This window comes from Aulostomus chinensis, chromosome 15 (genome assembly GCF_037954235.1).
Source record: "Aulostomus chinensis isolate RoL2024-O1b breed Wild chromosome 15, RoL_Achi_v1.0, whole genome shotgun sequence".
NCBI lineage: Eukaryota > Metazoa > Chordata > Actinopteri > Syngnathiformes > Aulostomidae > Aulostomus > Aulostomus chinensis.
This window is the reverse complement of record NC_141334.1, coordinates 5,564,048-5,576,185: the sequence shown is the minus strand read 5'-3', so window position 1 is coordinate 5,576,185 and position 12,138 is coordinate 5,564,048. Positions and strand designations below refer to the sequence as shown.

The window sequence follows — 12,138 nt, the reverse complement described above, 5'->3', positions numbered from 1 at the left end:
TCCAAGTCAGGTAGTTTTTGAGAAAAACCTGTTGGTAATCCTGAGTTTAGTCGTTCCGAAAGCTTACCTCTGGACTCCTCGATGATCTGTCTGGGAACAAACTCGGGACAGTTTATGAGTTGGGAGAAGTCAGTGTGGTTCGGCACGGTCAAGCCCGGCAGCGGCCACTTCTCTGGCTCCACCTTCCGACGGATCTTCATGTCAATCACTTCCACTTCCTTACTGTCCTTCAAAGCCTGATGGGAGAGACGATGGGTCAGTTAGCCAGCAAGATGTCAGAAATCCAGAGCTACAAGGATGTAAAGTGCAGCGTTTATGGAGCTCTACAACGGTGCAGTCTGTTTGCCCACCTGGCATCAGGATTACAGAAGACGACTGATGCTAATAAACCTTCTTCAAGTTCTACTGGTTTTTCTGTTTGTTTCGATGCTGAGATCAGAGTTGTGAAAGTCCTCTCCATTGATTTGTAGTCAGAGAAGAGACATGAAGAGCTCATCACTTCTGCAGCATGTCTGCAGGCTTCTTACCAGCTGATGCCACAGGGAAAATCTGCCCATCGCCTTTCAAGGCTCCCCAATTACATCTTGATTGTTGCATACAGAAACCAAAGCCAACGAAGCTGCCAATTAGTCATGTGCCATGTGTGTGAACAGTTAGCTTACTTCCAGAATGAGGTTGATGTCAGTGGTGAGCGCCTGCACTCTGTGGAAGCTGGCGATGAGTCCGATGGGCAGGAAGCCTTCCTGGTCCATCTTCCTTCGCAGGAAGAAGTCGCGCTCCAGATTGTCCAGGCTGAAGTAGTACTCGCTAGGAAGGGCAGGAACAGGGAAACATCCGGTCAACATCATCCTGACTCAAGCGTAATTAGTGCAGGTTCTAATAAGGAACGCACAACTGACCAGTAGAAGTTGCACATGTAAACCATAACTTTCTACCTCACAAGTTGTGAGGAGCACCGGCATGAGCACAACAGCGGCCTTTAATTAAAAGCAGAGCCCAGCAGCATCCGTGTGCACCCGTGCTACTTATGATTAATGTTTTGTCGTCATTTGCTGGGGACGTTTGTCTTCACACTGATGTATAAACTGAACCACGATGAAGCTGAAACAGTCCCCCAAAAACCGCAATAAAAACCAAACCGTGGGTTTGCTAAACCACTGCACCATAAGTTTTCTTGTGTCATACATGGGAAGAACTAAGCTGTTAGTGAAAGAAACAAAAGCAGAAATTACAACAAATGAGTCGCAGTAAGTCAGGTTGATCAAACATAACATAAAAAAAAAAACCTGTCAAAAACCTTCCAGGCATGACTGCATGAGAGAAGACTTGATGAACACGCTGGAAACAGACACGACTGTGTCTCGTGTGACAAAACTGCTTCCAAGGAACTCCAAATAGAGAACAGAGTATTTGACAGGATTTCAAAGTTTCTGAGTAACTCAATACAGATTTGAAGTGAAGGGAGCACCGGGTGCACACGAGGAAACACTTAAGAGTCCTGCAGTTAGGTGCCAAAAACCCGCCGTCACAACAACCCTCGCTGAAGTCATGTGACAACTTTTAACTGCTGAGCCTTCACACGCACATTTGTTGTGGGACTGTCCAGAAATATACACAATATAAGGAACTACATTTTCCCCAGAGTGTACAGGAATAAGACACTTAAATTTAATGTATTTAAGACTTTTCCCAAATCATTTTAAACAAAAATTAAAGAGATTGAAAGAAAAAAAACAACAACACTTTTTCTTATTCAAGTATCTCAAGTAATGCAAAGGTGAGAGTTTTATAGGTGAGGTTTTAGGAAAGTGGCTGCTAAGTGTGAGTTAGGTTCATTTATAGCTACCGCACAAAGTCAAAGAAGATCATTCGATCAGTGACAGTTTAAAATGATTTGAAACATTAGAAAGGGGAACTTTGATGCAGAAGAGCTTGAGAAAAGGAATTAAACGATGGATTCAAAAAGATGCGTTTTTTCTTCCTTATTGTAATATTTGATCAGATGCAGTATGTATGAAGAAAGCTTACGATCCCCCGTATGTGAGCTGAAGCAAAGCCAGCGGCCATTTGCCACATTTTAATCTCTTTTTGCTTCAGTGCTCAGATCAGAGTTGTGAACTTTCTCTCCATTGATGTTTAGTCAGAGAAGAGACATGAAGAGCTCATCACTTCTGCAGCAAGTCTGAAGGTTACAAACACTCGCGCTACAACCGCCTCACAGTTCAGAGTGTCGTCCTTGTCTTAGTGCTGACTTACATCTGCCTCTTGATGTAGTCCTTCAGGAGGTCCTGGTCTACGGAGTAAAGGTCGCTGCTGCTCATGTTGTCGTAGTAGTAGGTCACAGAGTTGCTGAACTTTTGGCCATAGGGTCCATCCTTCATGTCGTAGGACTTGAAGCCGTAGTGGTACTCGTAGTGGCCTGGACAGGACAGGGAAAGCTTATTAGATGGGCACCCTTGGGGAAGCTCTTCCAGCTTTAATTTTGTGAGAGATATGTTGGTAAATCCAACATGATGCAGGAAAAGGTTAAGTTCAAGAAGGGTGGTGGAAAGGAATCAGTAAAAAAGAGCGAGGGGGAGCACACAAAATGAGAGGGAAGAACCAAGAGGAGGGAGAGAGAGAGAGAATTCTGCCAAAACCAACAGGCCTTCATGGAAAACTGCCTCTTTCGCAGGATCCAAGGCCTTTTCTCATTCCAACACACTCCAGTTATTGCACATTTGCGTTTTTCTAAAGCCTCAGTGGGGCCAGATCAAGGTCACCAATAATAGAGTTTGCCAGCGGAGATCGCCCAAACAAACGGAACCACACAGGATACGAGATGCTGCAGGTCTGACACTGTTTTGTAAAACATGCTGGATTTCATTTAAATAAAGCCTCTCTGTGCTGTACTAAGAAGCAGACGGGTTTTGGTTTTTGCGATCCACTCTGCAAACACACTGAACACACTGCGAAAACCCTGCTCGGTTTGCTCCACTTCAAATGTGTTTTATACAAGCAAAATGGCGGCTTCCTCGCAGTGTTTTAAGCGGTAAGGTTATGAAACTGTAGCGAAAGCAAGAACAAAACTACTACATGAATTTGCAGACCCTAAGAGGGTCTGTTGTTCCTGCAGCATAGCTCTCTTGTATTTAGATCACAGCGTGAAAAACACTGCAGTGACATTAAAATATGCTCGCAGTTGCTCTGAGGAGATCTTTTGATAGCTTTCATGAGGGAAATCAGCTCACCAAACCGCTCCGCTGACAAAAATGTTGGATCCGTCTGACAAATGATTGAATGATTGGGTTACCGCCAGCGAGGAGGTTATGTTTTAATTCACATCAGTTGGCTTATCTGTCTGTTTGTCTGTCATTCAGCGGGATGAGGAAAACTACTTGGACAATTACCATGGGCCACTAAAGAAGCGGTTACATTTTGGTCAGATCCTCTTTACACAGTGAAACATGTCACTTTTTTTTTTTTTCTGTCTTGCTTCTGTCAGCAGGGTTACAAACAATTTACAAGACCAATTGTCATCTAACTCAGAGGAGGGGTGGTGCACGGGCCAAGGACGGTTCCTGTAACATTTTTCAGGCAGATCAGCTTAACACATTGAAAAACATTTGGCGGATGTGAATGGCCACAAGCGAGTATCCTTCTAGTGTTAGAATGAGTCAGGTGTCACTAATGCAGTCAGTGTTTCGCTACTGGTTTAGAACCGAGTGCTCCCAGTGCTTTCTGCATTGATTTTGCTTTTTGCTTCAGTGCCGAGATCAGAGTTATAAAAGTCCTCTCCATCTTGAGTCAGAGAAGAGACATGAGGAGCTCATCACTTCTTTAGCACATCTGCAGGTTACACGCCTTGTCTTGTCTACACGCCGCTTTGTCTTAATGTGTTGAGGAACATGTCGACTTAATGGGAAATTCTCGTTTTCCATCTTCCCCAGAGCCAGACTACAAGATACATCCTCCGTTTGCCTCGGTGCTGCACTAGGGAGACCTACGGAGACCGGCCGACTGCTAGCTAGCATAGCACAATTAAGGGGAGCGGTCGGAGCTTAATCCCTTTTTTCAGAAAGCCATGACAGTAATGGATGAAAAGTGATTGACTTTTGATAATTAATACACAAACAGATCAGATTCTGGATCTATATTTGTCCAGAGGGAATCATTCTCATTCTCCCTCACCAAGTCAGCCATGATTAATAGCAGCATTCGCTCCCTGTCGTCATCAACAAACATTTTATTTTGTGTATTCGAGTCACAGTGAGGAAAGCAGTTCCTTCTGTGTCCGATTATAAAACAACAAGATCTCCTCCTTTCGAATTGTTTTTTCCAAGAGAACGATATGCACAGTCCTGGTTATGAATGAAGGAGAAGACTGTTTTGGAGAAATGGTCTGTGAGCACACTGCTAACAGTTCCCACCCACTACTGTTCATTGTGCTAAGCTAACTCTGGCTCAGCTGGTCTTTGTAGTTCTCAGCTCCATAATCCAGCACAGAGAAGGATATGCCTCTTCTTGTGGCTCCTCTGGCTCTGAAGAGGATGGAGAGTAAGGGTATTTCCAAAAGAACTGATGTGGTTATTCAAACAGCATTCGACTTCATTCTACAAATATATGTATTATAAGATAGTGTTCATGAATCCAACGATATATGAGCGTCTATCCTGTTTATAGTATATTTCAATGCACATATACAGTGCGGCAAAAAAGTATTTTGCAGCCACCGATCCTGCAAGTTGTCCCACTTCAAAAGATGAGAGGTCTGTAATGTTCATCATTGGTACACTTCAGCAGTGAGAGACAGAATGCAAAAAAACAAAAATCCAGGAAATCCCATTGTATGATTTTAAAAGAACTTATTTGTGTAATGGGGTGAATCTTTGATCAAAGACTTCTTTTCCGCACCAATACTTTGTTATGTAACCCTGGTTGGCAATGACAGAGGTCAAATGTTTCCTGTAGGTCTCCACCAGCTCTGCACTCACTGTAGCTGGTAGTTTGGCCCATTCTTCCGTGCAGATCTTCTCAAGGGCTGGGATGTTTTGGGGTTGTCGCTAGGCAACACAGACTTTCAACTCCTTCCACAGATTCTCTATTGATTGAGGTCCAGAGACTGGCTAGGCCACTCCAGAACCTTGAAATGCCTTTTACGCAGCCACTCCTTCGTTGCCCGGGCGGGTGTGTTTGGGATCATTGTCATGCTGGAAGATCCAGCCATGTTTCATCCTCAATGCTCTCACTGATGGAAGGAGGTGTTTGCCCAAATTCTCACGATACACGGCCCCATTCATCCTTTCCTTAATACGCATCAATCGTCCTGTCCCTTGGCAGAAAAGCAGCCCCAAAGTGTAATGTTTCCACCCCCATGCTTCACAGTGGGTTTGGTGTTCTTGGGATGCAACTCAGAATTCTTCCCCGTCCAAACACAGCGAGTGGCATTTATACCAAAGAGTTCCATTTTGATCTCATCTGACCACATGACATTCTCCCAATCCTCCTCTGGATCATCCAGATGGTCCCTGGCAAATTTAGCACGTGCTGGCTTAAGCAGGGGGACCTTTTGAGCACTGCAGGACTTTAGTCCATGACGACGTAGTGTGTTACTGATGGTAACCTTTGTTACTGTGGTCCCAGCTCTCTTCAGGTCATTGATCAGTTCCCCCCGTGTAGTTCTGGGCTGTTTCCTCTCTGTTCTCAAGATCATTTGTACCCCACGAGGTGAGATCTTGCATGGAGCCCCAGGTGGAGGGAGATTGTCAGTGACATTGTATTTATTCCTTTCACTAATAGTTGCTCCAACAGTTGATCTCTTCTCACCAAGCTGCTTGTCTATTGTAGATTGGCTCTTCCCAGTCTTGTGCAGGTGTACAATCTTGTCCCTGGTGTCCTTGGACAGCTCTTTGGTCTTGGCCATGGTGGAGAGGTGTCAGTCTGACTGTTCAGGGTGTGGACAGGTGTCTTTTATACAGATTGCAAGTTCAAACAGGTGCCATTAAAACAGGTAACGAGTGGAGGAGAGAAGAGCTTCTTAATGAAGTAGTAACAGGTCTGTGAGGGCCAGAATTCTTGCTTGTTTGTAGATCCTAAAAACTTATTTTCAACACCATTATACAAATAAATTCTTTGACAATCATAAAAATGTCATTTCCTGGATTTTTTTTTTTACATTCTGTCTCTGTTGACTCAGTTGAAGTGTACCCATGATGAATGTTACAGACCTCTCATCTTTTTAAGTGGGACAACTTGCAGAATCGGTGGCTGCCAAATACTTTTTTGCCCCACTGTACATATAAGCACAGCTCAAAGACACATTCTAGTACAGTTATTGTTGTTGTTGTTGCGGTCACCAAGTTCCTTGTGGTGAAGTCTAGCCTGAGCCTTTGTGTGCCAGTGTTGTTTTGGGAAATAAAATTAAGATGATCACACAAGAAAGACACCAACACCATTCAATTTAAAGAAAAACAAGGACAGAAAATTGGTGGGAAAGCGTTTAAGCGCATCAATTTACACGTAAAAATCAAAATACCTCTCCCGCTGCCTCGGCCTCGTCCCCGACCTCTTCCTCTACCACGCCCACGACCTCTGAAGCCTCCACGGAACGGTGCCCCCTCACTCTTCACGCTGGACACTTCGTCGTGGTCGTCACGCCACTCGCGCTCGTACTTTTGACTGTGCCAGTCTGCAGGGAGACCAACGAGAGCATTCCCTTAGGTACAAACCATGGAACATCATATTTGATGCAGCCTTGATACTTCGAGGCAGTGGAAGGGAGATTCCTGCTGAATCATGAAGGCCTTCACACAAACATCACTTTAAATGTCGTGGCGACTACGTTTGACCCTGAACGCACGCTGACTCACAGTGGTGTTAATGATGCGTGATGATGTCAGCGACTCACCTCTGAGGTCGTTCCTGGCGTTGGAAGGAAGACGGGGGTTTTCATTTTGTCTGCTGTTGTTCCTGGAGGCTGAGCGCTCCCTGGGACCCTCAGACTTCACTTCAATCATGAGAGGAACCCACTTCTGCTTGTTCCCTGTTTACAACAGCACACAGGCACTCTGGTTAGCAAAGATAACCATATATTTATTAGTTTAACCACAAATCCAGCTTTTAATTCCTCATGGAATCTAAACACGAAGCCCAATTTTAATGCTGCTTCGAAATGTACCGCAATTATAGTGTATATTTGGTTTTTAAACAGCCATGTAGACTCTTTGTTTTGGGGATGTAGTTTATCACTAACCCCCACTCCTGCAGTACCTCCACCTGCCAGCAGGCTGCATCAACGATCTGCTGTCAACATCATCTGCGTGGGTGAGTGTGTGACATTCACTGCTTGCACTTGGAGGAAATGACAGCCACTTTTGAGCAACGTGGCTCTGGGTTTATCGACTAACCGGAGAGTAAAGGAAGGCGAAAGAACGGGAGGGTTGAAAGGATGTGGAGGGAGAGAGGTAGCAGAGAGGCAGGAAGTTCCCCAGCAGCCAACCACTCCCTCTTTCACAGACGATTAACACGTGGTGGCGGTCAGAAAACATGGCTGGGCTGGCTGGTGCAGGTTTTTACTGCTGCCAGGAGTGACCCCAGTCATCACAAGCCTCTGTAGTCATTTGTCAGAGGCTCAAATTTAAACAGAAGCTTGCCTGCAATGACAAATACCTTCCACTAGAACACATCTGCTCACATGACTTGATTATTACAGCAGGGTCCACGTGCTTATCCTACACCGACATTACAGGCACATTTAGAGAGAACCTATCTCAATTCTCAAGTGTTTGACATAATCTGATGAACAGAGCAGCACAGTGAGAGACTGGCCTTCTGACATCGGATGGGGTCACAAGATCAGGATGTTCATGCTCGGTTACTGTGGACGTTCCGAAAGCTAGCACAATGAAAGTCATGGTTCTGGACATCAACAGCTAATGATCTGTGCAGTTACATGCTACAATCACACAGCATTGTTTGTTTAAATAGTTATTCAGTTCAGTCCAAGAAATTACTTTTCTATACTCACTTAAATGTATTTTAGATCATTTATTGCTATTTTGGCGCTGGAAATTTTTTTTTTTTTTAAAAATCAGGAAATGTGTTATTATTGGGTATGAATAGTAATTATAATACTTCTCTGTAATAAATCTCCCTAAAGCAAAGCAGCCAAGGCAGATGGCTACCAGGTTTTAAGAGAGACTAAGAGGAGGAATGTAAAGCAGAAGTTGGGTTTTTTTGTACATTTAAGTGTAGAAATCAATGTGAGTCAACTAAGTATCCTGCTTCAGAATCTCCTCAGAGCACATAGAGAGCTGATGTTGGAGCTAATAAAGACCCAATGAGGTTTATCATAAATCATGCAAGCATATTTGAATGCTACTATTAGCATGTTCCCATTTTTAACACATGACGGCTTTTTTGCAAGCCAAGATCATAAATCTAAGATCCATGCTGACCTTTTTTCTTCTGTCCGTTCTTCTGGGAGTCGTCGTCACCGTTCTTCTCCTCTCCAGAGTCGTCGGACTTGGTCTTCAGGTTCTCCTTGCTCTCCTCGTTGCTCTCCCTCTTCTCCTTTGACTCCTTCTTAGCTGTTGTCCTCTTGTGGGCCTGGTGAGGACACAGGTTCATATAGACGGATGTTTAACATTTCTGTCAGTCGCGGGAGGGTTAATTCACACTAGAGCAGAACTTCAGAGGACTATGTCAGGAAGAACATGGCCTAAATGAGAGGCGCAGACACGATACTAGACTCTTACTGACATCTAAGTTCAGAAACGTAGAATCTCAGTTGATTTTCTTTTTTCTCCCAGATAAACACACAATAATGCGGTCAGGTAATGATGTTCACTAAACCCTCGCTCAAGCAGCAACTGCCCGACGGCAGCTTAGGAAACATAACCAGCAGCTGTACCCGGTTTTGTTGTTGCAGAGTCGCGGACATCTTTTCATGTGGGACATGTAGCTTTAGCTTTGATACCAAGCATGTGGCCATCCCTTACCAACATGGCATCAACAGCACACACACCACAAAACAACCCTTGTCTTCTTTCTTCTCAGCACCAAGAGTAGTTACACAGTTATATAATGAAATTATTCATTCATTCATTCTTCATTAAATATATATATATATATATATTTGAATCTAGTTCCTAGAATAGTTTGTATCTAGTAAATATATGCAACAATGTATTCAATTCAGCCAAAAACAAACTATTTAAGTGGTTTATCATGTCAGGGTCATTATGTTACGAGCCTGCAGCAGGGCAACCTGAGTTGACTGTTTGGGAGCTTTTGCTGGTTATCTTTGCCAACAGCGCTGATATCTTCGTTTATTCAAACCAAACAGACTTGAGCAGCTCCTCTGGGCTACAGCTGCTATCAGCAACACACACAGTATCTGCACTGTTTGACACTCCTGAGTGGTTTGTGAATCATGCAAATCATTTGTCTCAAGCTGACAATGTAACTATAAGTAATTACAACCTTCCATGCCCCAAACCATCTTTCTCTCTCTCTCTCTCTCTCTCTCACACACACACCTCAAACATCCACTTCAAACATGCACTGTACATTTCAGCTGTGTTAATAGTTCATCTCAAACATTCTGCAAGGAGGCACAAGCACTGGAAAAACCTGTTGCACGTTTTATACACAACAAATGTGGAAAAATCTCAAATTTAGCATCAATGTAGAACGTCTCTGCCTTGCTGTTGGTTTGGCTTCTAACGTTGTGTAATGGCATGTAAGGTTTTCAAGGGTCTGAGGAATTTGGCACTAAATTTCTTTTCGTTTCGTACAATTTATTTGTAGTATTCACACTACTAGTGATGGTGTTCTATTGCACACAGAACTGCATTTTTCTTGTTGTAAAGCCCTTTGGTCTGTTGTTCTTAAAAGCGTTTTATAAAGAAGCTGAGTGAACTGTGGCAAAAATGTTGGTTTTTTTTTAAATTATTTTTTCCAATCTGACATTGATTAGCAATGAAGGAAACTGAAATGATGTGACATCAGCAAAAAGGCCCAGGGATTCCCCCCCCCCCCCCTTTCACTTTGGTTTTCACTTGTGGCCAGTGAATAACATTTAAATACCATTAACTTATTTTGTTGTTTTAATTTTCTCAATTTGCTTTAATCTCATCATAAAAGTTTTTTTTTTTTTAACTTTACACAGAATTTTCTGAAACTCAGCAGGCGTTGGCAATTTTGTACCATCTGAACTCAAATGTGAAGGATTTATCAGCACGAGCTGCATGCAGGCTTCTGATAACTACCCAAATGACTCAAGCACCTAAAAATATATGGATGGAGCTTTAATCCAGAAGGTTGTGACCATCCATCCATTTTCTTCCACTTATCTGAGGTCGGGTCGCAGGGGCAGCAGACGAAGCAGAGAGACCCAGACTTCCCTCACCCCGGCGACTTCATCTACCTCTTCACGGGGGATCTCAAGGCGTTCGCAGACTAGCTGAGAGACATAGTTTCTCCAATGCGTCCTGGGTCTTCCCAAGGCCTCCTACCATTTGGACGTGCCCTGAATACATCCCCAGGGAGGCATCTGGGAGGCTTCCTGACCAGATGCCAGAGCCACCTTATCTGACTCCTCTCAATGTGGAGGAGCAGCGGCTCTACTCCGAGCTCCCCCTGGATGGCGGAGCATCTCACCCCATCTCTAAGGGAGAGCCCAGCCACCCTCCAATGGAAACTCATTTTGGACGTTTGTACCCGCGATCTTGTCCTTTCGGTCATTACCCAAAGCTCATGACCATAGGTGAGAGAAGGAACGTAGATCAACTGATAAATTGAGGAGGTTTGCCTTTTGCCTCTGCTCCCTCTTCACCGCGGTGGACCCATGTAGAGTGCACATCCTTGTAGATGCCTCACCAATCTGCCTGTCAATTTCATGATCCATCTTTACCCTCACTCATGAATAAGACCCCAAGGTACATCAACTCCTCCACTTAGGGCAGGGTCTCATCCCTGACCCAAGGATGGCACTCCCCCCTTTTCAGGGCATGGATCATGGACTCGGACTTGGAGGTGCTGATTCTCATCCCGGCCGCTTCACACTTGACTGCAAACCGATCCAGTGAGAGCTGAAGGTCACAGCCTGATGAAGCCAGCAGGACCACATCGTCAGAGACCCGATCCTGCAGCCAACACACTGGATCCCCTCAACACCCTGCTTCAACTAGAGATTTCATCCATAAAAGATATGAACAGAATCGGTGACAAAGGGCAGCCCTGGCGGAGTCCAACCCTAACCAGAAACAAGTCTGACTTACTGCCAGCAATGCGAACCAAGCTCTGGTACCTGTCACGCAGGGAGCGAACCGCCCAAATCAAGAGGTCTGATACCCCCTAATCCCAGAGCACCTCCACAGGATTCCCCGAGGGACACAGTCGAATGTCTTCTCCAAGTCCACAAAACACAAGTAGACTGGTTGGGCAAACTCCCATGCACCCTTGAGGACCCTGCCGCGAGTGCAGAGCTGGCCTACGGTTCCACAACCGGGACAAAAATCACACTACTCCTCCTGGATCTGAGGTTCGACTATCCGACGCACTCTCCCCTCCAGAACCTCGTTATGCTGTACGGGACTTTGTTTCTCTCCAACTTATTGCATGCGTCATGTGTAAATCATGATGTTACAGAGTGCTACAGTTGCAGGCCCAAGTGTTCAGTGACATTTGACAGGCTCATTATTTCACCTCACCACACCAGAGAGACCATGAGAGAAACGCAGCTAATGCTAGCCATCACAAAATTGAGCATGCAGGAGTGCTAACTGTATATAAATGTGCTTCATTGTGTTCCTGCGCGGGTAAGAATACTGGTATCGAATGACCTGACAGCTTTTACCATGATGCGTGATGTTAACAAGTTATTGATATCAGCACGCTTGAGTCATGTCAGCTTTTCAGCTAGCATTAGCATGTTGGTCCACAACATTTGATCACAGTTAGGGGTTAAAGATGTTTGTTTCTCTGTAACTCAAAAATGCCTCTTACTCATACTTTCATCTACAAAGTCATTTTTCCTGGGGAACTCGGATCTGGAGGCATCTTGGTAGACCAGAAATATACATTCGGCTGGTTAGAATGGTCCTTGATGCGTGCTTGACAACCTCCTGAGACTGAACTGACCCATTTTGAATGCAT

General features: G+C 44.5%; 1 protein-coding gene across 5 annotated transcripts in view; it reads right to left on the bottom strand.

The window, feature by feature from the left end:
• larp1 (La ribonucleoprotein 1, translational regulator) overlaps nt 1–12,138 on the bottom strand; it is a 45,106-nt gene that overhangs the window by 9,208 nt on the left and 23,760 nt on the right. For all 5 annotated transcript variants that reach the window (XM_086226134.1, XM_086226136.1, XM_086226135.1 and 2 more), the window contains 6 exons: nt 8,436–8,586; nt 6,887–7,021; nt 6,515–6,667; nt 2,257–2,419; nt 663–807; nt 68–236 (listed from right to left, as the gene is read on the bottom strand). In XM_086226134.1, coding sequence (XP_086082260.1) covers nt 68–236; nt 663–807; nt 2,257–2,419; nt 6,515–6,667; nt 6,887–7,021; nt 8,436–8,586 — 916 coding nt within the window. The remainder of the gene's footprint in view (nt 1–67; nt 237–662; nt 808–2,256; nt 2,420–6,514; nt 6,668–6,886; nt 7,022–8,435; nt 8,587–12,138) is intronic.